The 26,394-nt window shown below is 40.7% G+C and overlaps 3 protein-coding genes across 8 annotated transcripts in view; 2 read left to right on the top strand and 1 right to left on the bottom strand.

Moving 5' to 3' along the window:
- Window positions 1-17,285, top strand: part of dip2ba (disco-interacting protein 2 homolog Ba) — a 72,184-nt gene extending 54,899 nt beyond the window's left edge. Inside the window, exons 26-39 of one of the 2 annotated variants that reach the window (XM_012870574.3) lie at window positions 5,790-5,870; window positions 6,011-6,134; window positions 6,245-6,366; window positions 6,612-6,723; window positions 7,039-7,148; window positions 9,280-9,410; window positions 9,523-9,691; window positions 10,915-11,085; window positions 11,218-11,279; window positions 11,389-11,446; window positions 11,556-11,630; window positions 11,750-11,924; window positions 13,087-13,210; window positions 13,304-17,285. In XM_012870574.3, the coding sequence (XP_012726028.2) occupies window positions 5,790-5,870; window positions 6,011-6,134; window positions 6,245-6,366; window positions 6,612-6,723; window positions 7,039-7,148; window positions 9,280-9,410; window positions 9,523-9,691; window positions 10,915-11,085; window positions 11,218-11,279; window positions 11,389-11,446; window positions 11,556-11,630; window positions 11,750-11,924; window positions 13,087-13,210; window positions 13,304-13,556 (1,767 nt within the window). In that variant the 3' untranslated portion in view covers window positions 13,557-17,285. The remainder of the gene's footprint in view (window positions 1-5,789; window positions 5,871-6,010; window positions 6,135-6,244; window positions 6,367-6,611; window positions 6,724-7,038; window positions 7,149-9,279; window positions 9,411-9,522; window positions 9,692-10,914; window positions 11,086-11,217; window positions 11,280-11,388; window positions 11,447-11,555; window positions 11,631-11,749; window positions 11,925-13,086; window positions 13,211-13,303) is intronic. The other variant, XM_012870576.3, reaches the window with a different exon arrangement.
- A 3,671-nt stretch (window positions 17,286-20,956) lies between these two features.
- LOC105931750 (acrosin) lies at window positions 20,957-25,149 on the bottom strand. Its single transcript, XM_036136840.1, has 5 exons — window positions 25,069-25,149; window positions 23,085-23,268; window positions 22,542-22,819; window positions 21,328-21,470; window positions 20,957-21,234 (listed from the first exon to the last, which is right to left on the bottom strand). The coding sequence occupies exons 1-5, from the start codon at window positions 25,139-25,141 to the stop codon at window positions 20,998-21,000; spliced, it is 915 nt and encodes a 304-aa protein (XP_035992733.1). The 5' UTR covers window positions 25,142-25,149; the 3' UTR covers window positions 20,957-20,997.
- Window positions 25,150-25,620: 471 nt separating this feature from the next.
- scn8aa (sodium channel, voltage gated, type VIII, alpha subunit a) overlaps window positions 25,621-26,394 on the top strand; it is a 63,104-nt gene continuing 62,330 nt past the window's right edge. For 4 of the 5 annotated variants that reach the window (XM_012870570.3, XM_012870573.3, XM_012870568.3 and 1 more), the window contains exon 1: window positions 25,621-25,870. The gene's annotated coding sequence lies outside the window, so the exon portion shown is untranslated. Of the gene's footprint in view, window positions 25,871-26,089; window positions 26,310-26,394 lie in introns of those variants that run through there. The other variant, XM_036137325.1, reaches the window with a different exon arrangement.

Genomic DNA, 26,394 nt, shown 5'->3' on the forward strand with positions numbered 1-26,394 from the left:
CAAAATATACAAAGCCTTAAGGAAGGTTATCACCTTGTCTTGTGGTGTAGATATTCCATTTTTCCCAGAGGGCGTTGCCTTTGTCCCTTTGTAATCTAAGACTAAAGGTTAGCAGTTCCATAGTTTGAATGTCTTTAATTATGGCTTTCCACTGATTAATCGTGGGAGGTTCCATATTAAGCCATCTTCTTGTTATGGCTTTTTTGCTCGCTGCCATGAAAATTTTTAAGAGGTATCTGTCTTTCTTTGGTAGTTCAGTGTCCATGTTACCTAGGTAGAATGACAGGCAAGTAAAATCAAAGTTGTACTGCAAGACTTCTCTGGTTGTGCTTTGGACTTCTTTCCAGAAGGGTTTAAGAGCGGGGCAACTCCAGAATATGTGTGTATGATCTGCCATACCATGTCCGCAACTTCTCCAGCATACAGGTTGTTGTCCAGTCTGTTTACACTTTTGCTTTGGTGTTATAAAAAATCGAATGCAATTTTTCCAGGAGAAATCTCTCCACAGTTGTGAGGACGTAGTGGAGATTTGGGTGTCAATTATATTTGTCCAGTCTTCAAAAGTAATTACGGTTCCCAATTCTTTTTCCCATTTTTCTTTAATATAGTTTGTCGAGTGGCCTCTTAGGTCCGATATATGTCTATACAGATCCCCAATAATCTTTTTGGACAGTTTTGAATTATAGGCTTTGAAAAACATTTTCGTGATACTTGATATATTTTGCTCTAATAGTCCTTTAATGTTCTTATCGAAGTAGTGCCGGAGTTGGAGATACCTATAGAAATCCTGCCGGGCGAGACCATATCTGTCCGAGATGGTTTTAAAGTCTATGAAATCCTGGTCTTCGATTAGAAGACATAAGGTGGAGAGTCCCTTTCTCGCCCATTGGGTAAAACCTCCGTCACTCATACCTGGTTTAAAATCTGGGTCAAGGGTTGGCCACATTAAAATTCTAATCTCTTTCTGAATATTAAGTTGTTTCACCAGGCCAAACCAAATTTCTATAGAGAATCTAACCCACTGGCTCTGGATATCATATTCTTTAGCTAAGATTGGGTTTGCTAATAGGCTCTGTAAAGGTCTGTCCGACAGTGATAACTCCACCTCTTTCCATTTCGCAAAATAGTCTTTATTGCACCAGAGCAGCAGTGGTCTTATTTGTGCCGCTAAATAGTAGTCTTTAAGGCATGGCAAGCCCATCCCCCCACTACATTTAGGCAGCTGTAAAGTTTTATATCTGACCCTGGGAGCTTTGCCATTCCAGATAAAGCGGGATATCGACTTATCCCAGTCTCTAAATTGACTCTCAGGGACACAAATGGGTAAGGACTGAAACAAATAGAGTAATCTGGGTAAGATATTTGTCTTAATTGTCAGAATTCTGTTACCCAGTTCTAGGGGTAAGGAGGTCCATCTATCCAGATCTTCCTTTATCCGGGAATTAATACTTACATAATTCTCTGAGAATAACTGTGTTAAATCTTTTGTTAATTTCACACCCAGGTATTTAATAAAGGTAGAGTCCCAGTTGAATTTATACTTGTTTTTAAGATCCATCGATGGGACAAAGTTGAATGTCAAGGCTTGTGTTTTATCGACATTAAGGGTATAGCCTGACAGGGTTCCATACACACACAGGAAATCCATTAATCTTGGAATACCCGACTCTGGATTCTTTAGGCTGACCAAGACATCATCTGCGTAAAGACATATTTTATGTTCTATGCCTTTTATTGTGATGCCCTCCAGGATGGGGTTCTGTCTTATGGCTTGAGCAAGAGGTTCGATATAGAGATTAAAGAGCACTGGGCTGGCTGGGCAGCCCTGACGGCAGCCACGTTGTAGGTGGATAGTTCCTGACAAGTCCCCGTTTACCTTAATTCTGGCTATGGGGGATGTGTATAATGTTTTAATGCCTTTAATGAACTTTTCATGAAAACCAAATTTTTCCATGACTGCATAGAGAAATTCCCACCCCACCGAATCAAATGCCTTTTCTGCGTCCATACTAAGTAGGGCAGCTCCAATTTTCTCCTTTTTTATATGTTCAATAGTATGAAGGGTTCTCCTTATGTTATCCTGAGTTTGTCTGCCCTTAATAAACCCGGTTTGATCTTCATCAATCAGAAAAGGCATCACTTCCTCCATTCTTTTGGTTAGAATAGTTGTGAATAATTTATAATCTTGGTTTAAAACACTGATAGGTCTGTAAGATCCGCATTCCTTTGGGTCCTTACCCTCTTTTGGAATCACTGAGACCGTGGCCTCCCTCCAAGATGGAGGTAGGACTCCCTCCCTCAAGGTAAAATTAAAACTTTTATGTAACATTGGAATTAACTGCTCCCTAAACGATTTATACCATTCCCCTGGAAACCCGTCCGTCCCTGGGGACTTAGAAGACTTCAGGGAGGAGATCGCCTTATCGATCTCTTCGACTGATATTTCCTTTATTAATTTTCCATTTTGTGATTCCCCCAGGGAGGGCAGATCTAGTCGGTTCAAGAACTCTTCTACTTTAGCTGAATCAAATGGGGAGGGTTGAGTATACAGGGTCTGGTAAAATTTCTCAAAAGCTTTTTTTATACTCTCTAGTTTATGTGTAACTGTTTTAGTGGTAGGATCCCTTATCTTGTAAACTGTGTTTTCTGACTGCTGTTTTCGCAGCCTCCAGGCCAGCAGTTTGGACGCTTTGGAGCCTGCCTCGTAGTATCTCTGTTTTGTAAACCTCAGATTTTTTTCCAGTTCATCACAGTAAATTTTGTCTATTTCTTGTTTGAGTGGTCTCATCCGTATGAGTAAATGTGGATCTTTACTCTTACTATGTTGTTGTTCCAGTTCTGCTAGTTCTTTCTGTAGGTTTAAGAGTTTCTGGGTTTTCATTTTTTTAATAAATGCAGATTCTGATATAATTTTCCCCCGCAAGACTGCCTTGGCGGCGTCCCAAAGCATCACTGGATTCACATTTCCGTCGTCATTATCATCCAAATAGGTTTTCAATTCTTTCTTTATTTTCTCTTTAAACTCAGGACTGTTTAACATGTTTACATTTAATCTCCACGTTGTCGTTTTGGGTCTAGTATCAAGATGTAGTTTTAAGTGGACGCAGGAGTGATCTGATATATCTCTCTGGGAAATTTCACATTCCTTAAGCCTGTGCCTCTCTGTGTTATGCACGAATAAGTAGTCGATTCTTGAGTGTGCGTTGTGACGGCTTGAGTAGAAAGTGAACTGTTTTTCTTGATGGTGAAAATCCCTCCAGACATCTATCAGACCTAGGTCTTTAATTTTTCTTTTAACCCATCTTTCGGTGGGGGTGGATTTCCTTTTTTGATTAGAAGTGTCTAACTTTGGGTTTAGAATTATGTTGAGATCACCTGCACAGATTGAGACTCCAGCTGATTGGAATGCTATTAAATCAAATATCTTCTTGTAGAATGTTTTGTTGCTGCCTGGAGGAGCATACACGTTCAACAGAGTCACATCTCTGTCATCTAGTTTGCCTCTTACCATAATAAACCTGCCCTCCTTGTCTTTAGTCTCTGACTGAAATTCAAAGTGAACCTTATTTGGCATCAAAATTGCCACGCCCCTCTTGCGTCCTGTTTTGAAGGATGAATAGTAGGTGTGTCTAAAACCCATTTTCTTCAACTTCTCATGTTCCTGATCTGTTAAATGGGTTTCTTGACAGAATATAATGTGTGCCTTTTCCCTTTTTATTTTTGATATCACTTTACTTCTCTTGACAGGAGTCGACAAGCCATTGACATTTAGGGTGATAACCTTATATTCCTTGTTACTCAGTTATGGACCAGTGTTCTCTAAGCATTCACTCGCCTCCCCTAAGAACAGCAAATAAGAACCAAGAACAAAAATAACAACACAGTCACAACAGTAGAACATGACAGTGAACAAACAATGGTCTTCCATCGAAGAGGTTTTTCCTGGACCTCTTGTGTAGGGGGATGTTTCAGCCGCTAAGTTGCGGGGCCCCCTCAAGTTGTGGGTGATTGTCATTTAAAAACCACTAACCTACTGCCTTATTTTGAAATTAAAGTTAAATAAAAAACTCGGCCTATGGAAATCAACAAGTATACTGTATTGTGAAAAAGGGCACTGCAAGTAAAATAAACCTGGTGGAGAAGGTCCAGCCTAGCATTCAGCTGAAAACTACACGTTTAAAAGGGATATACTCAATAGTGCACTTAAAGAACCTACTGTACTCTTTATGACTTACAAGTGATATAGGAGTGCATTTAAATTTTGTGACAGACCGTTTAGATGAGATAACAGGTGAATGTTATTCAGGTGGTCTGAAGAGTTCAGCCTACCGTCGCTGTCCAGTGTCCAGTAACAAAAGCGGGAACATCACCAGGTGTTTAGGAAAGCTGGTGTTACCATGGGAACGGTGTGGATCAACAGTCCTCGGCGTCCGCATCAGTCTCTGGTTGAAATCTGCGGAGTTTGTCCCGGATCCTTTGATGATAATCCCTGCCGTCTCTGCGTCGGGGGCGTGTCACCTGCTCCCAGCTGGAGCGTGGCTGTGCCGTCTCTCTCGATCTGCCTTCGGGTCTCGGTGGGATCGGGAACCCCTTTGCTCGTAGGTCATCTCCGGCTTGATCCGCGTTGTCATATAGAACTGTCCCCGAGTCCAGAAAAACACGCATTTTTGTCATCGGTGTGCGGAACTTAATTCCCTTTTCTTTCAGTACTTTCTTGATCGGCAGATATTCCCTCCTTTTTTCCATAACAGCCGTTACGTAGTCATGGTCAAAGAAAATCCTGTTGCCGTCAGCTGTGATGGGTTTTTTCCACGCTGCGCTGATAATCCTCTCTTTAGTCGAGTATTTCAGGAATTTAACGATTGTTGATCTCGGGGGGGCGTTATCAGCTGGTCTGGATCCGAGTGCTCTGTGAGCGCGCTCCAGTTCGTCTGGGCCGATGTCCTCACCCAGTTCAGTCTGAATGAGGTTTTTCACAAAGTTTATCATGGAGGTGCCCTCGGCTCCTTCCTTTATGCCGTAGATCCTTATATTATTACGGCGGGAGTGCCCCTCGAGTTCGGTTAATTTCGATTTCAGTTGGAGTTGAGTTTTCTGCATTTGGTTTAAAACTTCGTTTACTTCCGTATTGAATGTCTCCACCTCTCCTACCCGTTCCTCAGCTTCCCCCAGTCTCTGCGACACCGCTTCAATTTTCTTCACGGTCTCCTCCATCTTCAGATTAATATCCGTTCTCATTTCGCCAAGTTGTTTTTTAATGTCCTCTTGAATATTACTCCGGAAGTCTGAAAACTGTTGAGAAATATTGTTCTCCAGCTCAGATGTAGCACTAGCCATGGCTTCACCTATAACGTTACGGATGGAGGCTAATGAGACCGTCTCGCCTAGCATAGCCTCGTCGCTGCCACCCGTGTTTTCCATGTCAGTGTCCTTTTTTTTCCTCCTTAACGACATACTTGGGCCCCGTTCGTCTCCCCCCGACATTAGTATCAACTATTGAAATTTTGCTAAGCAAATCTCCTGGGATGTATGGGGGTTTATGGCAGTTTGGTCAGGAGAGAAGTTTTCACGCAGCCATCGCCACCCTCGTGCCGCCGGAAGTCACTTTCATTCAGTGATGCCTTTTTATAATTTATGGGAAAAATGTATCGTGATAAATATCGTATATCGCATTCAGGATATTATTTTTGGTCCACATCGCCCAGCCCTACGCTCGACCCACTTCATACAGATTGCACCTCTCTCTGATTGTCCAATGACCCATTTTTTTTTATTTTATTCCCATTCAGCACCAGTTCCTGTCAGAAGCTCTGCAGTGGAGAGCCCAAACCGACCCCGATCATGTTCTCTATGTGCTGCTCAACTCCAAGGTAGATTCAACACAATCGCAAGCAAAGGCTCTAGATACGTGCAATGCTTAATTTTGAGATGTTTTTATTTTTTATTATAAATCGTGACACCGTCTGTTGTGGCAATCAGAGCGTATCAGAGCACCATTTTTACACTGCAGGGTGTCCCAGTGTGCACAGCAACATGCGCACAGCTACACAAGAGAGCAGAGAAGATCACAGCCACTCTCATGGAAAAAGGAGGCCTCAACACGGGCGATAATGTGGTGCTGCTTTACCCCCCAGGTCAGCCGCAAAGAATCAAATGATAATTATTTTTTTTGTTTCACGTCTTGGAAGTAAAAATGCTGAAGGTTGCAACAGCTTTAGTTTCAGGTTCTGTTTCTCCACCGCAGGCATCGACCTGATCGCTGCCTTCTACGGCTGCCTCTACGCGGGGGTGATCCCTGTGACGGTGAGGCCGCCTCACCCCCAGAACCTGGCTGCTACTCTCCCCACAGTCCGCATGATCATCGATGTGAGTGCAGTCCATATGGCAGAAAATGTGAACGGCAAAAATGAATTTGGAGTCCAGATTTGGTACCACCCAGTTTTCCCCTTTTTTTTTTTTAGTATTTTTATTTTCTTCAGGAAAAGGGATGAGCAAACCGTCGGCCATGTTGTCAATAATTCTGTAAAATGATCAGTTTTCGCTGCCAAATCACAGCTCCTCGTGTTTCTGCTTAAACAACTTTGTGGGTTTGTGGCTTCTGTCCTTCTCAGGTGAGCAAAGCGGCCTGCATCCTCACCACTCAGCCTCTCATGAGGATCCTCAGGTCCAGGGAGGCTGCCGCAAGCGTCAACGTCAAAACGTGGCCAACGATCATCGATACAGGTGAAGAACGTGGACACGTCTTCAGATTAGGGATGCATGATGAGAGGCAGCAGAATGGGCCCGTTTTCTGAATCTGTCTCTTCCGTGTTCTGGTTTTTATAAACCACCTCTGAATGCATAGTGTTCTTTCTGCCACTAGATGTCCTAGTTTTCCCTTCACTCACTTAGAAAAACCTCGAGATCAGTGTCAGCTCTGTAGTTTCACTAATCGATTTATCCTGTTAATGCAGCACACAGCAAGACGTTGAACTGATTAAAATAAATTTAGCTCAGAACTGAACAAATATCTATTTATCTTATCGCCTCTCCTACCAGATGATCTTCCCAGGAAGCGGCCTCCAAACATCTACAAACCTCCTACAGCTGAGATGCTGGCCTACTTGGACTTCAGTGTGTCTACCACCGGCATGTTGACTGGAGTTAAGGTAAATGAAATATGAAACTCTATAAAGTGACTGATTGTATTGTGAAATTACTGAGTGAGTGAAACTCGGATTACATTTGAAAGGAAATGGAGAATAAGCATGCATTTTTATGACGTTTAAAGGTTTATGATATGTTCAGGAATGCTGAAAATTACAAGCAGAAATCTATGCTTATTTAAAAAAAGTACATAAGATGGGCTAACTATGTAGGCTCATTTTGGAATAAGGAGCGGAGTCAGACCGGGAACCAGTTTGCCTCTTTTTAATGTTTACCTGGATGACATCAAAGCAGCTACAAGCTTGTGGAACAGTAATTAACCAGCAGCTGATCTGGTTATTTTTAGTCCTTGTAGTTCTGGTCTTCAGCAGTTATGTAGGGTCTGCTCACAATATGATCAGGAGTTTGACATTATGTACGACACTGAAGAGTAACGTCATGATTTTAAGAAGCAGGGAGCGTTAGAAATTGGTATTTCCTGATTTCTCTTTACCTGCTGCTGTTCTTAAAGTATGTGCTGCTGTGAAATACCTGGGTCATTATATAATTGATGAGCTGGCTGATGACATGGAAATGTATATGAGAATGTATGCACGAGCTAATATGCTTGTAAGCTCAGTATATACTCTGTCTCAGTGATAATGGCCCTTTTTAAGGCATATTGTATACTGCCCACTTGTGGAGGCATTAAAAGTAAAGCAGAAACTTATAATGATGCATCGAGGACGCTGCTTAGGAAGGATGGACCATCAGTCAGTTTTTTTGTTGGTGTTTCCACTTTTTATGCTGTCTTACGTAACCTTATGTGCACCTGCGTATGTAGATAAGCTAACTACAAATAACATCATGCTAGCGCTGACGAACCCTATACGAAGCTCATTCAGGTTTAAGTCTAGAATGTGGAGCATTTATCGATTTAGCCTTTTCATAAATTTGTGACTATTTTAATTGATTTTGAATTTGTTGCTTTTCTTATTTGTTTAATATGGACCTATTTGTGTCTTTAATAAAGTGATGATGATATGTGATGAAACTTTGTAGCTTTAAACCCTGAACCTTCTTTTGACTGGCTGCAGCTGAATGTACGTTTTCTCAAGGTTTAATTTAACAGTCCTGAATGCATCAGGTGGCGGCAAATGTAACCTAAACGTTCAGGTTCAGGGTGTTGGGAAGGTTTTCAACTGATGTTGGCCCTAAATGATCCTGGTGTTTCTACTTAGTAAATGATTGCAGTGTCCCTGGAGCTCAGAACGTTTCCTCTTCGCTAGAACAGCATGTTTGAGCTGACCTGACTTTGCAATAATCACATTTTTATGGTTGTTGTGTTTAAGGTTAGATCCTCTTCTTCATAATAGCTGTTGCTGTGTCCTAATTATGGCACAAAATGAGGAAATATGTCAACCCTTCCCCTACTTTTATACAGACATATAAAATGTTTTGAAAGGATTGTAACATTAAAGTGGAAATTATTTATTCCACTGGCAGAATTAGACTTGAATTCTTTTTACTTTTATTTAAGAATGTTTAACAAGAAATGAGACTGGTATCTCAAAACATAAGATAATAGCCTGGTTGTATTTATATTTTATTAAAAACAGCATGTTAAAAATGATTCCAGCCCATCTCTATAATCAATGGAGACACCTTTTACTGGCATTACATCAGTCAAACGCTGCTCATAACTGCATTATCTTTGGATCATTTATTTTTGGTGAAGCCATCACCCTGATCTTAAGCTCCTTGGGATTTTTTAAATGTTAGTTTAGATCTGAACAACCAGACGTATTGATGATTTTGGGCGTAACTCTGCTGTTTGCTGGATGAAGAGGCTATTTATCAAACCTTTGAATCTGCAGCACCTTGTCTCCTCAGACGAAAAAAGCCCGGTCCTATTATATTAAGTCAAGGCACATCCTTATAAAGTTGATACCAAGCGCAGGAAATGCTCTCTGAAGGTTTGCTTGGTGCTCTTTGCCTTGTTGCAAGAACAAAATGATTTATTTCTTAGAATGCTTGCAAACGTTGAATCCGTAATCCCAGCGTTAACAGCGTATTAAAATGTTTTGGTGCATATTTCTGTTTTTTCTTTAAAAGTGTCACCAAACCACGTCTCACGTGTGCTCATTTCTTTAGATGTCCCATGCGGCCGTCAGCACTCTTTGCCGCTCCATTAAGCTGCAGTGTGAGCTTTACTCCTCACGCCAAATAGCCATCTGCCTGGACCCGTACTGCGGCCTGGGCTTCGTCCTGTGGTGCCTCTCCAGGTACGTCAGACACACCCACACACACACTCAAATGTGCCGCTCTTCCACGAAAAACCAGCTGCTGTTAATGGTTCCACAGATACCGCAGCTAAGCTCTGTTGTTTTTCCTCAGTGTTTACTCAGGTCACCAGTCTATCCTTATTCCTCCGCTGGAGCTGGAGACCTCGCTGCCTCTGTGGCTGAGCACGCTCAGTCAGTACAAGATCAGAGACACCTTCTGCTCCTACTCTGTCATGGAGCTGTGCACCAAAGGCCTGGGCACGCAGACGGAGGTGCTGAAGGTCAGTGTCACCCTCAACCTCAGCAGCAGTTGAAGGTTATATTATGGATGTCTTTATAGTATATTTATGATTTATTCATTTTGGAAAAAATAACACAAACTCTGTGTAAATAATTATTAATTTTAATCATCACAATTTTGTTTAAAGCTGTAGTTTTCAGTTTTTATATTTTTATCTTACACTGTTTTTTTTATTGGTATTTCAAACATACAGATAAAACGCAGACACCAAAGAAACATTTAATAAAAAAATGGACACTCTACACTTGTAAAAGTGATCAAAATGGTTTAAAAAGCAGCTTAGAAATACAATTTATCTGCATTCACAAATCTAAAAGACCGGTCCAGTGGGTAAGAAGGCCTACAATAAAGACAGCAAGAACATTATGAGCAAAAAAAGCAATACTGAGACAAAGATTCTTCAGAATCAGATTTATTTCACACTGGATACCTTTTCCTCTGTCGATAACTTTTTAACTCAGCGATTAGGCGTCATTAAGGGCAAAGTGAGACCGATATGAAAAAGCTGATCTTTTATTCTTGTGAATATATGCAGAACTTAAAGTGAGCCTGCAAAAAAAGGTCACGTCTTCATCCATTATAAAATTAAAATAAGAATCCATTATCTTTGTGACGTCTACATGAATATAGAAGTCCAAGATGCCACATCTCAGTCAAAGAAGAAAAAAATAAATAAAGTTTCAATAATCAAGGTTGGAAACAAGACGATGTATAATTATGTATAGTTGTTGGACCAATAATTGGTTAAATATCTTTTAAAAATAGACGTCCTTCTTTTTTTTTTTTTTTTTTTTTCACTTCCTGCAACAGTTTTTAGTTGATTTCATTGGTCAGCCGTAATGATCATGGATGGTGGGCGGGGCCAACCCTGATCTGGTCAATATAACTGATCAGATGTGGGTGTGTAGATTAACCAATCAGATGTTAGGAACTGATGCACCACAAAGGTTTATTTACATATGATAAAATGGTGGATATAATTAAATGATTATAATACATCTTGACATCAAATGTAATTGACTTCAAATGTATATGATTATGTATTTAATCCGACATTTATAATAATTAGGGTTCAGTACATTTAATCATAAAATGATTTCCCATTTAATCGTGACCATAAGAGAGATACATATTAATTTTTTTTGGTCTAATTTTTTTGTCTGCATTCTGGCACTGCTGCTGCTCGACACCTCGATTATCCAGACGCGGGGTCTGAACCTGTCCTGTGTGCGGAGCTGTGTGGTCGTGGCTGAGGAGCGCCCTCGGCTCGCCCTCTCGCAGTCCTTCTCCAAGCTCTTCAAAGATCTGGGCCTGTCGCCTCGCGCCGTCAGCACCGCCTTCGGCTCCAGGGTGAACCTGGCCATCGGCCTGCAGGTGCCTTTCGTAGTGAAATTACCAAACTTAACGGTAGCTGTTTAGTTTTCTCTGCTGCGCTGAAACGGTTTGAAGCTCTTGACTAAAATATTCCGAAGGAGCTTCCGCTTACGTTGTACATATCTTCACTAGGGGACCTCTGGACCAGATCCCTCCACTGTTTATGTTGATATGAAGTCCCTGCGTCACGACAGGTAGCGTCAAAAACTTTGTTCCTAGCAGCAACATTTTGTGACCAGTTTTAGCGCTTTTAGCTGCAAACATTAACCAAATGGATTTATATTTTCTTTATTTTGTTTTCAGGGTGAGACTGGTTGAAAAAGGAGCGCCACAGAGTCTTCCACTCATGGAGTCTGGCACTGTAAGTCTTTACTGACGTCTTTAGGGGGATCTTTCGGTGTTGCTTGAGAACAAGAGGGACAAAGGGTTGTCATTAGAGTTAAAGCGATCTTTAATTTTGTCGTTTTAAGATTCTGCCAGGAGTCAGAGTCATCATCGTTAACCCAGAGACCAGGGGCCCGCTGGGAGACTCGCATCTTGGAGAGGTGAGTTAGAGGAAATGCTTACGTTTTCTCAGTGATACTATAAGCCATCTAAAACGATATATGATCATTTATATAAGCAAAGATAGAAAAACCGTATGGTTCCCTCTGTGTTTGTGCAGATTTGGGTGAACTCCCCTCACAGCGCCAGCGGCTACTACACCATCTACGGAGAGGAGAGCCTGCAGGCGGATCATTTCAACACCAAACTCAGCTTTGGGGATCCCCAGACTCTCTGGGCCAGGACGGGATACTTGGGCTTCATCAAGAGAACCGAGCTGCTGGACGCCAGCGGAGGTGAGGCGGCGTTTGATGAGAGCCGAGCACGTTCTGCCACGTTCTGCTGTTTGTGTTCATGGGCAGAACCTGCAGTTGCGGGCCGTTAAACAGAGAAGTTTTACAGTGTTTTTAAAAAAACACCTCAAGTTTATTTTGGATGCAGGATACAGAAAAAAGTTACTCTACAGTAACTTGTGTACTAAAAGGAACTTGAAGGACTGGGAACTCAGAAGATCTAAAATTTTTACTTGGAAAAGTGAAGGTGGAAAACCAGCATGATTGGTTCTGGTACCAACTACTAGTCGCAATATGAGCCAATACCATGTTCACAGATAAAGGTTGTATAATGTACAGGAACATTTCAAAAAACTAAAATTTGTAAAAAGGTTCAATACTTTTTGTCTGTTATTTTTGAAAATAAAACGTATATTTTACTGATTTGTTACACACAGGGTGAAATATTTCAAGGCTTTATTTTCTGTAAGTTTGCTGATTATGGCTTATGGATAATAACCCAGAATTCAGTCTCTCAGGGAAATTTTCAATATTGAAATAACTTTGGAAACTCATGTTATCCCACTCTTTTCAGTTAACTAACTTGAACACCTACAAAGCCTCTAAAATGTTTGTGTCTGGATCAGTGGACGATCCAGTCATGGGGAAGGCTGCCGACTGGACATAAGTCCAGACAGTCATTGATGGTTATTTGAAGTCCAGGTGGGGGTTTATTGTCTATAAGCCATAATTTTCATTATTACAAGAAATAAGGCCTGAAATATTTCCCTCTGTGTTATGTTTCACTTTCTGACACAAGTTCCAAAAAATATTGAGCTTTTTCACATTATTCAGTTTTTATGGCGATGTACATGTTTAATGAAATGCAATCTGTAAACGCTTTATTCCTGAAAATTTTTGTTTTTTAATGCAAGACAGCCATATTGGATGATAAACTCAGAGCTGCACAGATATTTTCAACTTTCCAGGCAGAAATCCAGAAAAATCTGAGCTTTTTAAAAAACAACTCTGCATAATTTTAAAGCAAAAAATGGACGTAAAACCCATTTTAGGGAACTAGTTTCATAAATCGGTGTACTGGTGATTAATTACCTTATTATAAGAACATCTCTAACTAGCAACGGACATACATGTAGTGGCTGTAATTGTTTTTGTCCTGCGACAGATCGCCATGATGCCTTGTTTGTCGTGGGCTCTCTGGATGAAACTTTGGAGTTGAGGGGACTGCGTTATCACCCCATCGACATCGAGACGTCCGTGTCCCGAGCTCACCGCAGCATCGCAGAGAGGTGAGGGTCTGATGACGGTTAACGCCGTTCAGCTTTTAACAAACAGCAGCAAACTGACTTTTCTCTCTCTCCCCCCCCCAACACTACCTGCAGCGCCGTGTTTACGTGGACCAACCTACTGGTGGTGGTGGCGGAGCTCAGCGGCTCCGAGCAGGAGGCCTTAGACCTGGTGCCGCTCGTCACCAACGTGGTCCTGGAGGAGCACCACCTCATCGTCGGGGTGGTGGTCATCGTGGACCCCGGGGTGATCCCCATCAACTCCAGGGGGGAGAAGCAGAGGATGCATCTGAGGGACTCCTTCCTAGCGGACCAACTGGACCCCATCTACGTGGCCTACAACATGTGAAACACCTTTCAGAAACTGATGCACAAAACTGAGCCAGGGCCGGAGAAGACCCGAGGGACCCGAGGGGCGTCAACAGCAGCCCCCCCCCCCCCCACATGTCAGCTCGCAGACACTTTTAAAAGAGAAAGCAATGCGGGGAATGCAAGGAACAGTCCACGTGCTGCAACAGTGAAATGCTTCCCTTTCAGAAACTGTTCCAGCTTTTTGTTCCACCTGCTCGATTGCTGCAGCCCAGGTTCACCGAGACTTCTAAGAACGAGGGTGAAATCTTCTGTCCTCTTTAGAGGAAACACGTCGTTCACTTTGAAGAAATTTGATCTTCATCTGCTGTCTGAAGCCCATTTCTCCCTCAGCATTCCTAATCATGTTTTTTAAGCATTTTTAAAAACATTCTCCCCTCGAAGACAGGAGACGCTCAAATCATTCAATTCCTTTGTTGTTGTTTTTTTTTTTTTATTCTTTTGTCTTTTTTTTTTTTTAACCTCCATACTCTTAAAGAAAGACAGGGGGCGCACTGGAACTTCCTCCACATTTTGCACGTCTGGCTCCATGTCCTGCCTCAAAAGAAGACCCCACTGCCCACATCTGCTGCTGCTGCTTCCACAGGAGCAAATCCACGTCAGTATTAAAAGAAAAGTGCCACCAGGGGGAGCCGTCCCGACCCCCTGACCTCCACCTTGGTGCACAGCGGCGCTCGGCTGCAGACCTGTTCCGCATTAAACCACGAAAACAACTTTGCCCTTCGCTCATTACAAAATATCCTAAAAAAAAAAAGAAATAATACTTGAATCACACATCTGTGTGAAAAAAGACAAACGTTCCGTTACTCACAAACCCAGATTAGCGAATATAAAACAGATGACTTCTTTTTAGTGTGCAGGGACTTGCTGAGTTAGATGGGATCATTGTAATAGTCTGAGAAGTTTTTTTTATTCTTACCTTGAAGCACCGGTTCTTTGTAGGATTTGCGGATGTTTTGGGCGTTTAGGTGTGCATGCTACTTGGACGTACAGCAGCTGTCTGCACATAGCTTACTAAAATAAAAGAATAAAAAAGGATAGGCCAACAGGTCCTAATCAGCGCCATCAAGAGCAGAGTTAAAGATTGTAGCTCCAGTTTGTGCCTCTCATCAGACACCCTGCAGAAAAACACAATCCTTAATAATATTTAGTGAAAACTCTCTTGACATCTTGGAGATCTGCTGCCAACTACAGGAATAAACTTGCGTTTATTAAAGATGGACGTCTTACCCACGGTTCTTCAACATGTCTACCGCAAACAGGTCATCGGAGGCTCTGCTGGTGCTGCTAATTCCCACATTACACCCAGGACCTGAAGATGTTTGAGATTAACACTCAGTTTCTAGATGGTCCCGTATGTTAAGAAATAGATGTGATGCACGAGGCATGTAAGGGAAACGGTACACAAAGCTAGGCATGGGTCTGGAGGAAACACATGAGGTGTTAAAACCTCGAGTGAAAATGCCACAGCTTCAATATACTTACACAAAATGTAAAATATGTTTCAGTTGCTTTGACTCAAAACAGAGGAGCAAAAATGATTCCTTCTGATGCTAAAATATCTGGACTATTGATGTTATGGTGATGCTGAATTTGGTAGAAATCGTTTTAAAGAGCTTATTGCACAGAGCGTTATAAGTGTTTTCAGTCCTACTCTTTATAGAGTAACACAGAGTATAAGCTGGTTAATCTGTTTGGCTAGCTAGCCAAGCTCTTAGCTTGTTGGTCATAGTTTCAAAAGCATAATGGTTTCAGTGACTGGGAATATTTCCAAAGAGACACCCGCCTTTAATCCAGCTGACCGGCAGGTTGCAGCAAGACCCGGTGAAGGCGCAGTCTTTTGCTAGTCTGGTCCTCACAGGTGGAGAAAAACTCGTGTCACTCCTGCACTTTCTCTGGTATCTCATTAAAAAGACTTGAGGCTCGATAAAATGTTTCATCCATCCATCCATCCATCCATGATCTACACCCTCTGGGCCTTAAGGATTGGGGCTGGTGTCCATCACCAGCCGGCACGGGCGAGACGATTCTTTGTGACCCGAATGTTGTCAATGTAGATCTGAGAGCAGCTCTGATTTGTGTATTTAAAGCTCTAAGGATGCAGGTTGATTCGTGGTATAAAAACAGGGACAAAGAAAAACATTTGCAGTTTAATTTTCCCGATAAAGTTACCTTGAACAAAATCTGTCCAGATAAACACTTCAGTGCGTTTTTCATGTTGCGGCTGATTGGGGTAAAAATGTCCCTCCTCCCTTACAGCAACAGACCCTCCGGTTTGCTTCGTGTTTGCTAGCTGTTCGTTCTCCTTAAGCAGCGGTCACTTATGAGAGGCACAAACCTGCTTCAGCAGACTCTCACATCTCATTTCTTGATCGAGAAAAAAAAAAAAGTAATCATATATAACATCACAATTTCATGGCACAACACACTCTTATTTTTGATGGTGTAAACTGTTACAAAAAAAATCTCCCTTTTGGTTTTAGCGAACATCTTCTTTATCTGGATGTTTTTTTTTCATTATTTTTATTTTTTTAATTTGCTGGCTGAAACCGAGGTGCCGATTGTGGCCGTGCCCCGTCAGCCTGAGCAATCTGGACCTCGCAGTCGACAAATACGTTAGATGATCAGAAGGCAGGGTAGTGCCTTTTATCTCCCAGACATTTCTGATTTATAAACAATCTAATTTTAAAAACAGTAAAGCCCGAGAAGTGTGGAGAAAACTTTGCCTTATTAAAGCCTGTGGAGCTTCTGTCCGATTATTTTATAATTTTTTTGTTTTGTTTAAGGAGATCCACTGATTTTTGCGATAGAAACCAAAAGCAGGAAGCACAGTCGCATCTTCCTTCTTGATTTTATTCTTTTTAGAAAGAGGCTATCTTGTTCTTAACCTTATTGTGAAGCTTCTGTTTTTTTTTTTTTTTTTTTTTATATTTAAGCCAATTCTTTCCAAATGTCTGTAACACTGAGAGGGGAAAACATATTAGGATCAATCCCTTTTTGAAACCTGCATTTAAAAATGCATCTAAAGACAGCAGAATACTTCTTTAAAGGAAAAAGTACAATAGATAAGGGTTAAAAATGTCTGTATACTGTATTTTAGAAGTGAGATACTGTATTACTAGTGTTACTGTGTACATGGAGATGGAGTCTGTAGATAAAAACTTGACTGATCTTTCATACTTGACGGCATTTCTTTCTGCATTGCTTGTTAAATTTAAGTCTCATGAAAAAGGACAGGGAACATGGACAGGAACAATGTGCACTTTCCCAATATCATTTGATGTATGTGTGTGTGTGTGTCCCTGAGAGAGAGAGAGAGTGTGTGTGTGTGTCTAACAGTGATATTTGGCTTCTATGGTGCAACAAGGTTCATCTTTTGTAAGAATCCCAAAATATAGTTTTTTTTTTTTTATTCTTTTTCTAAATGTCGCCTCCACTGTATTTTTACTCTCTCCTTCCACATTTGGGATTTAATATATTTTTTAGGGGTTTCATTGACATCCCTCCACCCTCCCCGCTGCATTTTTCATCTGGAGCTGCACAACCTCTGCAAACAGATTCCTGAGCAGCGACACGACCGCAGACCACTTTTTCACCGAGGACATGTACACGAGCCAGTCATTTGGTTACTCATGGATAACTGTGTGATAATTGCTTTGTCGCTCTACTGTTTCACTCCAACGACTTTTAATAAAGTTTTATAATTTCACGCTGGCCTTCAAGCCTTTTCAATAGACCTTGGTGCTATTCAATAAGGTGCCGCAGACAGATCTTTATCCTTCGGTGTCATTGCAAAAAGGCTTCGTCCTGGATGTCTTATTTGCAGGAAGTAAACATGTCCTTATATGGTCGTGAGCTTGCATTGTTTTTCCTTGTCAGTTTTTATCAGCTCTTAAGATCTGATTGCAACATTTCGACAGACACGATGCAACCTGTAACATCTGCCTTTTTTTTTTTTTTCCCCATCCGAATATTCACTTCTGGCATTTTAAACATTCAAAGCTGTTCTAAGCACAAAATGTAGAGATGGCAAAGAAAAGGGATAATTCCACACATATATAAAAATAAAAACAGTCAAGGGTCCTCCACTCTATACCTCAACCACAGTCTGTCCACTATGCATCATTAAGCAGCAGCAAAAACACATTCTGGACTAGTCAGTGGTGTGATAACCTCTGACAAAATGTCTTACAAAAAAAAAAAAAAAACTTGTCACTGTCATTGGATGTGTCTCATGTCAAATAAAAATGCTTTGTCAGACTTTCTTCTGCCTTTTCTCTCCTTTCTATCCTGATGCTTCTAGAGCTTGCTTCATACTGGAGACATGCCAACGCTCTACCGCCAGGGGTCACTGCTGTTGCTTCCTTATAACGTAAATCTTCTTTCCCCCAAAACTTTATTCAAAATCAGGTGAAATCACAGAATGACGGCTGTTGCGTGTGAACTGTTTTTTTATTAATTTATTTTAATGAAGTCTTGAACATGAATTACAGTCAGGCGATCAGGCATGTCAAAACGAACCTACAACAAGTAGGATGATAAAACAAACTATAGGAATATAAAGAGGGTAATAAAGGATAGAATAACAAAACGTTTTTCCGTAAGTTTAAGGACCAGCATCGTTTCACATCCTTCATTTTTTTAATGTTTCAGTAATGAAAAGGTATAATTCTTTATGAAAGCAATAAAATATGGTCTAAATTTTAAAAATATTTCTTGTATACAAAAAAGATTGAGATTATGCTGTTTTTTTGTTTTTTGTTTTTTACAATAAAACCATATTACATCTGAAAAATAGATGCAGTAGTTAGAAATTTCAATAGGAAAACTAAAGGAACAAATAAAAAACAGAAAAAAACAAAGGTGGGTTATCTAAGAGATTAGGAGAAAAAACTAAAATCACACAAATGTTAATTACAATGTTAAGGTAATTCAAAATATAGATTTCCTGGAACAATTCCCTTGATCAATAATTGAACTTTGAGGTCTGAACTTGACTTTAAGCAGTCCATGTAAATGCTACCATAAGCTAGTAGCACCTTAATGTTGGGTTTTTGTTGTAACCATCTGGAGGTGGGAACATGGGATTTGCCATAACTTATAAACAGGTTAACAAGACAGAAACGTTACATTAAGCTATGGGAGTGTCAATGCCAAGCGGGTTAATAAAGAAAAATTTTGTTGCACTGCATCCTTTTAAATACCAGATTTTCCTTATTCACAGGAAGAATGCTGGTTACCTAAAACATGAGCTTGAAAGAAACAAAGAACGGCTGTAGTTTCTCTGTTAAAGTAAAGTATGGGAGCAGCTATAGTGAATAAAACTGACTTTTTGAGAGATTCTGGATTATTCAAGCATGTCTATCAATTAAATCATGTTTTAAGTCTGAAGAGCTCTAATATTTGCACATGAAAAATGACAAGATTACAAATAAGCATTTAGTCAATGAAATGAAAATATATACTTAAATATAACACTAAAATATCAGGCGTTCCAGACAGGAAAAAACGGTTTTAGCCAAAATACAAGATAAATGTGTGAGGTGTTTCAGCAGCATACAGAGCCGTGTGTTAGATGCTGTGCACTACCTCCATCCATCTTCCCAAACCAGTTTCATAATGTCATTATGTAGACAAAATGAAATTTTGGTGAGATGCAGGCTCAGAATTCACATTTAACACACAGACACAAATCAGAGACATCTTGGAAAAAAACAAAGAATGAGCATTCACAGAGAAGGGCCTCAAAGCTGAAAGAAAAAGCTACATTTTAAGTTTAACTGTACAGCAGAAGAGAAAGACTTATCAGAAGAGGGAAAATATTGTGCAATTATTAATAGATCGGCCATGTTCAGATAAATAAAATGTTCAAATTGAATGTACCAAACAACACTTCCTGAGAAGAGAAAGTGTTCAAATGTCCCTTAGCGTCTGATAAAACGGAAATGTTCAAGTCAGAGAAGCCAGCAGTTAGTTTCTGACCAGTTTTCCCATTCTGCTGAAAGATAACATTCCCACAGCGAGTTGCTGCCGTCACCACGGGGATGGCGCGTTCAAGGCAATAAAACTGTTCAATAATGGCCTCCTCTGTTTACCTTCTTCTACATGTTTGCTGCATCCCCTGCATGGCTTGTGGCATCTTTTAAACAACGTCAATTGCTGTCTTGTTAACAGATTCTCCAACCTGAGCTGTGGCTCTCTGCAGCTCCTCCAGAGTTTGTCGCCTTGGCTGCTTCTCTGATTAATGCTCTCATTTCCCAGCCTGTCGGTTTACATGGATAGCCACGTCTTGGTCGGTTTGCATTCGTGACCTACTTCATTTGCATTTGTAGATGATAAATTAAGCAGAGCTCTGTGAGATGTTCAAAGCCTGAGATGTTGTCTGCAACCAGCCTCTGCTTTAAACGTCCCACGTGGTTCACACTGAGCTGTCTGCGGTGTCTCTTGGTCTTAATGATTCTGTTTGTTCTCTAATATTCTCTAACAAACCTTGGAGGCATTCACATAACAGCTGGATTTATACTGGGATTAAATTATGCCTAGGTGGACTATATTCACCTATTACAGTTAGACTCAAAATTATTGACACCCCCGGCAGATTTAGGTTTAAACTCTTAATCTTACCGTGTTTCTTCTGACTAGAAGTAATGCTAACATTTTAAAGAGTCCTGGACTGAATCTAGTGAGGTCAATTAGGCAACATTAGATGTAAAGGAGTTGAATACAAATATCAGATCTTTATATGAATGAATGAAAAACTTTATTGTCATTGTCACAAGAACAACGAAATTTAAAAAGTGCCATCGATCCGTGCATATGTTTTAAAAAATAAATAAAAACAATAATAAATAAATAATAAATAAATCTCTGTCCCTCAATTTACACACAATATAAGAAATAAATAACAAATAACTGATAAAAACAACTAAAAAATAAAAAATAGCACATTCTCACACACATCATCCATGATAATTAATGGTTATTTTTGGTTGCATTTAGTTTTGTTATTGCTGTCGGGTAAAAACTGTCTCTAAAACGGTTGGTTCTTGATCTGATTTCTCTGTATCGTCTGCCTGAAGGCAACAGTGTAAACAGAGGTCTGATATTATGCATTTTTTGTCACTTCACAAATTAAGTGCTACTTGGTGTTGGTAAATTGACAAAATCTATTGAAATTTGTGTTTGTTTCATGAAAAATGTAATGCCTTTGCTATATATTGAGATTTATCAAGTAAGACAAATGTCCACCCAAGGATTTACAGAAGCTCTAACTAGATTTACTTGTAAACTGTAAATTAACTATAAAGAATTTAGAAAATAAAACCAAATGTATGGGACCCCTTATAAAAGAATGACAACCAGCTCATGTTTGCTTTCTGGTTCACTGATTGTTTTTATTTTCTGCAGACAGGGTGGACGTTTCAGAGCAGCGTCAGGGCAGCAAAGAGCAGAGCTGTGATCAGGCTACTGGTGAGCCTGTGTGCAGTGGCTCTAGCTCCCCCCTGAGTTGCCGTCACCCAGTCTGCGAACCTGCTGATTTTTGAATACACCCCTGGTTTGCGGGGCTCCCCGCACTTGTCTCCAAAGCTCGTCACTCCTACAACATAGAAGGTCTCTTGGCTCTCGCTGTAGCACTGCAGTGGACCTCCGCTGTCGCCCTGCACCACCATCGCCACCGGGGTGTTATAGCTGTTTAACAGTGCAGCTTAGGATGACGTTGGAAATGTGTAAAATGCCCCCAACCCCCAAACCTGGCAAGAGTCAACTCCTCCGCTCTCCAGTCCGGCACAGATCATGTTTTCTGTGATGATGCCGTTGTACCAGGTTCTCTGGTTGCATGTGGCCCTCTCAATGAGCTCCACCTCAGCCTCTTGCAGCACGTCCATTGTCTCACCTGTCATAAACACACACAAAGTGGCTCAGTTTTGGCTTTGTTCAGTCTGTAGTGCAGCATAGCATTTTGCATTTTGAACTCTTTGTGTCCCAGCTGAGGCCTTGATTTGATAAAGAAGGCTGACAGAGTCTGATCTACAAACAGAGACAATGGTGTGCTCACCTAGGCAGTTAAATTATTTCTAAAATTAATTTATAACCTGGATTTTATATAATTTTTTCTGGCTTTTAAATACGTGTTACCCTTGCATGATTATTCATTCGAAGATTGAAATGTTTATTGTGATAATGTTCAGCAGAAGAGGTTTTATGAAGTTCTTTTGCATCAGCTGAATGAGCCTGGGAGACTTTCTGGACGTTTTCTGTGGAAACATCTCTGTCATCGATTGAGTTTAGATGACAAATAGACAACCACTGCCAACACATCATACTGGACGTCTCTTGAAAGATACGTCATCTCCGCATCGTGTCTCCTCCTCAATGGAGCAGAAAGTGAGCGTGTGGTTTAAAAGCCAAACACAACAATGACATGTCTGAGGAAGTACAAGAACCACAGGAAGAAGAGGGAAATGCTTATTCCACCACACAACTGATAAACTCTCAAGCTCTCCCGTCTGATCGTCCGGGCCTAGTTTGGCTGTAAAAATACTTTAGTATTTAATTCTTGTCACCTATTTGTCTATGGAGTAAGGAAGCTGTCACTATGGAGTAAATCTGAGCACATCTGTTTGACAACTTCCTTACTCCGTACTTGTCTAGATGCACTTTTGAGACTTTACTCATTGACAACTAATGGAAAACAACATTTTAGATCAGAATATCTATCTATCTATCTATCTATCTATCTATCTATCTATCTATCTATCTATCTATCTATCTATCTATCTATCTATCTATCTATCTATAGGTGGATATGTAGAGCACGATAGCGGCCATTACATTTTATTGACTAGTTATTAAATTATGTAAGGACCAGCTGCTCCACACATTAGGGTGAAGAAAGGCTATTATGGTGGTATTTATCATAAATGAATGCTTTTTGCACACCTAGGGAGCAAGTCTTAGCACCGACCTTGGTAGTAGGGGACTCCCCACCCGCTGATGAAGCAGTTGCTCCAGTTGAGGGTAACCTCATGGCTCGCGTTACGAGGAGTGCAGCAAGGCTGGACATGATCTGTGAAGTTGAGCGGGGAGCTGAGCAGCAGCAGCGCCACATCGTTGTCCGACGTGATGTAATTGTAGTTCTCATGCATTACGATTTCACTGATGGAGCGTGTCTGGACGTGAGGCCCAGGTGCGGACAGCACGTTTAGTCCCACCACCACTTGGAAGTATCTGTTGCTGACCCATCTGAACAGAAAACCAGATTAGAACAACTCACTGCTGCTGTTGTCCTCTCAGATGAAGAAAACACATGAAAGCAAACTGGGCCTTAAAGACCATGTGTCAGTGCTGCACTTTGCAATCCCTCTACTATTGCTTTTCATTACAGTTAACTCATTGCTTGATTCTGTAACATTTCAAGCCAATTTAAAAAAAGGTTAGACAGCCGTTGCCACCAAATAATTTCTCTGCCACTTCCTATTGTCTGCAGACTGAATCAATTCAAACTCACCGGTAACTGTGGAAGCAGTGCGCGGCAGTGAGAACCCAGATACTGTCTAGGACTGTCCCACCACATAAGTGGGTGGATAACAGCTGGACGCTGACCTGCCAGGGCCATGCTCCCACTGGGGCATCCCGGCCTCCAACTATCCTGGACAGTCCTGGCGGTCCGACCAGGGTCCGCTGCCCACAGCCTGATCAACAAATGCAAACAAATCTTGTGTTTGAAAATAAAAAACTGTAGCATGTTTGAGATGAGGATCTGCCCTATGGCACTAAAACTGAAGTGTTTGACCACGTGTCAAGGACCAGAAAATGACATTACCAACCATAAATGTATGGTTTTAGATTCAGTATAACAGTAACAGTGGTGGCCAATCAGGCAATAAGTTGGGCCAACAAGCATTTATACAAAAAGTACAGTAGTTCTATGCTATATTTGCAATTTTAAACAATACTGCAAATTGGTTTAATATAAATGCTCATCAAGAAAGTGTCATATTTAACTTTGTGTAATCTATAATGTCTCGCATTGCTTACAAGGCTTGTATGAGTAGTTTATAGCAGATTTTGAAAGTAAATCTGGATCATTATGCTGCTGAAGGACCATGTGATGACCCACTTTAATTTTTCCGCTCAAGTTCCCCATTTTTTATTTTAAATGTTCTGGTATTGCAAAAACTTCCTGATACCAGGCTTTCCAACATGATGCTATTGTCCATTGAGAGAGAGAACGGCCACAGCATCACAGATCCTCCACTAAATGTAACAATTAGCATGAGGTGCTTTTCGTTGGCCTAGTCTCATCTAGAAAAGTAAACAGATCTAGTTAAAGTCTTGGAGCTAAACTCATCACTTAATTGTTTGCTTTGCCTCAGGAGAAGAAACAAAAACAGCAGCATTATTTTGTGTATAAGACGAACATAACTGCATCAAGACTAACCCTACGAAAAGGAAAAAGGAAAACGTGTATCAAAATAATATTCTGAAAAATGCCAAAAAAAAATTAAACATATACTACGCATTGTGAAATAATTGAACTTAGCAGAATTAGGCAACCTTCATGTTTATATTTGTGATAGTAGGTAAGAAGATGCTTTTTACTGGAGTTGCTCCCAATTATATAAAGACAACAGCTGAAGAACGAATGTGTTATTATATTATCATAATACAATAACACATTAGTGTCAATTAATAATTGTGATTATCATGATTTATTATCAGTCATAACTCTGCCAATACTTGCCCAATTTCAACAAATGAGATATAATTTTTTATCATTTAAAGGGCTCTGTTTGTTAAACCAAAAAAATTTAGCACTTAAAAAATGTGAAAAAAAGCACATTGTGAGCATTGTACAGTCCAGAGTTGAATTCCTCGTATCTGTAACCATATCTGGCAAATAAAACAGATTCTGAGCAGACGTGTTTCTAATGCTTGTTATGGTGACCCAAAAGAGCTCCTTGCTGATCGTTGTGGATTGCACAGACATAAAGAATGGGAACCTGTCCAGCCTGGCAGCTCTGATACAGTTAGCAGTAATGGACCCATGTTTCACATCATATTTATGCCCCAGGGCATAAACAAAAAGTTATGGATTAGATGTTTCTAGAAACTCGGATCAACTTAAAACAAGGAAGTATAGGTTTGAGAAATAGAGGGAAAACTAGGATGACCATCAAATGTGCCATCTGTGTTTTTGAAACAAAACAATTATTTTTAGATTTTCTTTTCTCTCTGCTGACTTAATGACATTAAATTGCAAGTTGGATTTCTTTATTTTAAGATTTCAGTGAGGTCATGCCACAGCAATAAAAGCTGTAGTTTTAATACTTTTTACACAGCCCTTTACCCGTGGTGCAAACAAATATCTAATTATGCCTAAAAAAAAACCCCCAAAATGATTTACTTGTTTCAATCAATGAGCAAAATGGGGGAAAAAGGCACAAGGTTTTAGCGACGTGATGAATAAATCCCAGCCAGTTTAGACTTACTGTGCTGCGCTAAAGCTGCTGCGTTCAAACACAAGACGCCCAGAAAAAGGGACACAAGCTTCACCTCCATCATCTGTTTGAGTCTTCAGGTCATTAAAAAAAGGCAAACCAAAACAATTCCTTCCGTGACGTCATGCGCACTTTAACCCGATTGGTGCTTGCCCTAAAGAGAGAATATTAACGCGAAAGCTTTTTTTGCAGTAAAAAATAATTTGGATGTTGCATTTTCGTCCAGATCAGCTGACTATAAGTGACCTTTTTTGTGACATATCTGTTTAAATTAAAATCGATTTTTTTTTAGCTACAGTGATTTATTACTAAGTTACAACCTCTTGAAAAATAGTATGTTGTATGTGACTTATTGCATACTGTATGTCAATTTTATTTTTAATAATTCCCTCTGAGTATCAGTGATGCGGTGGCCTGCCGTAAATCTGGAAGCCCAGAAGCACCACATTCCTGCACTGAACTCGCAGAGGGCCAACCCGTTTAGCCACTTAAAAAAAAAAAAAAAAAAAAAAAAATCAGCCCAACCTGCGTGTCTCCTGATCGGGATAATCAGTGGCACTGTGGGGTTTTGCAGGAGCTGCAGGCCTGAATGACCTTTAGGATTTCTACGCCGAGGCGCACTCCCCGACACTCCCTCACATTCTGCTGAGAGTCATCAATTATGCAGGGGAGCTGCTCGCACTGAGGGGGAAGATAGCAGCAACAATATGGCGACAACCGCAGTTTCTCCTCAACCTTTCCCACATCTGCAGTCCTGCACCGACTCCCCGGATTCACTGTAACCGTCGCAAAAGTGAGTATCGTTCACACTTGCTGCGGGTTTGGGGAAGAATCGGCGGTTGAAGGTGGGCTTTTTTTTTGGTTATTTTTGGTTTCTTCTGAAAGCTGAATGTCGCAGAGCAGCTCGCTGCTTCGCGTCTTTCCTTTTATATATTTTTTTTTTTTTTTTGGAGCGGGGAGAAAGAGGGTGTCAGCGCCTTCTGCATATCTGTCATCCGGACCAGAGCGCAGGGAACATTTATATTTATCGCTGTTTTGTGAGGAAATGTTGGAATCCGTCGAGCAGTTTGGTTAAAAAGGAAAAATGATTTATGAGTGAGGGTTGGTTCAGGGCGCAGCCTGCATAGAAAAATCAGAGATTTTCTAGAATTTTTTTTGTTTGTTTGTTTCGTTTTACTCTTGGGAGTCCAGGATGATGCATTGGAAACAGAAGGCTTGGAGAAGAAGGATGTGTAAGTATAGCCATGACAGTGAAGAAATTGCACGATCCTCCAGGTGATCCTGGTGTGGCAGTAACCGTCCTCTGCTGATCTTATG

Source organism: Fundulus heteroclitus, chromosome 1 (genome assembly GCF_011125445.2).
Source record: "Fundulus heteroclitus isolate FHET01 chromosome 1, MU-UCD_Fhet_4.1, whole genome shotgun sequence".
Lineage (NCBI taxonomy): Eukaryota > Metazoa > Chordata > Actinopteri > Cyprinodontiformes > Fundulidae > Fundulus > Fundulus heteroclitus.

Bases quoted from the DNA above. Each gene is read 5' to 3' on its own strand.
- LOC105931750 (XM_036136840.1), bottom strand. From the start codon at position 25,141: ATGATGGAGGTGAAGCTTGTGTCCCTTTTTCTGGGCGTCTTGTGTTTG. The intron at 23,269-25,068 runs GTAAGTCTAAAC...TTTGTTGATCAG, and splicing joins AGCAGCTTTAGCGCAGCACA to GCTGTGGGCAGCGGACCCTG. The intron at 22,820-23,084 runs GTGAGTTTGAAT...TTTTCTGTTCAG, and splicing joins CACTGCTTCCACAGTTACCG to ATGGGTCAGCAACAGATACT.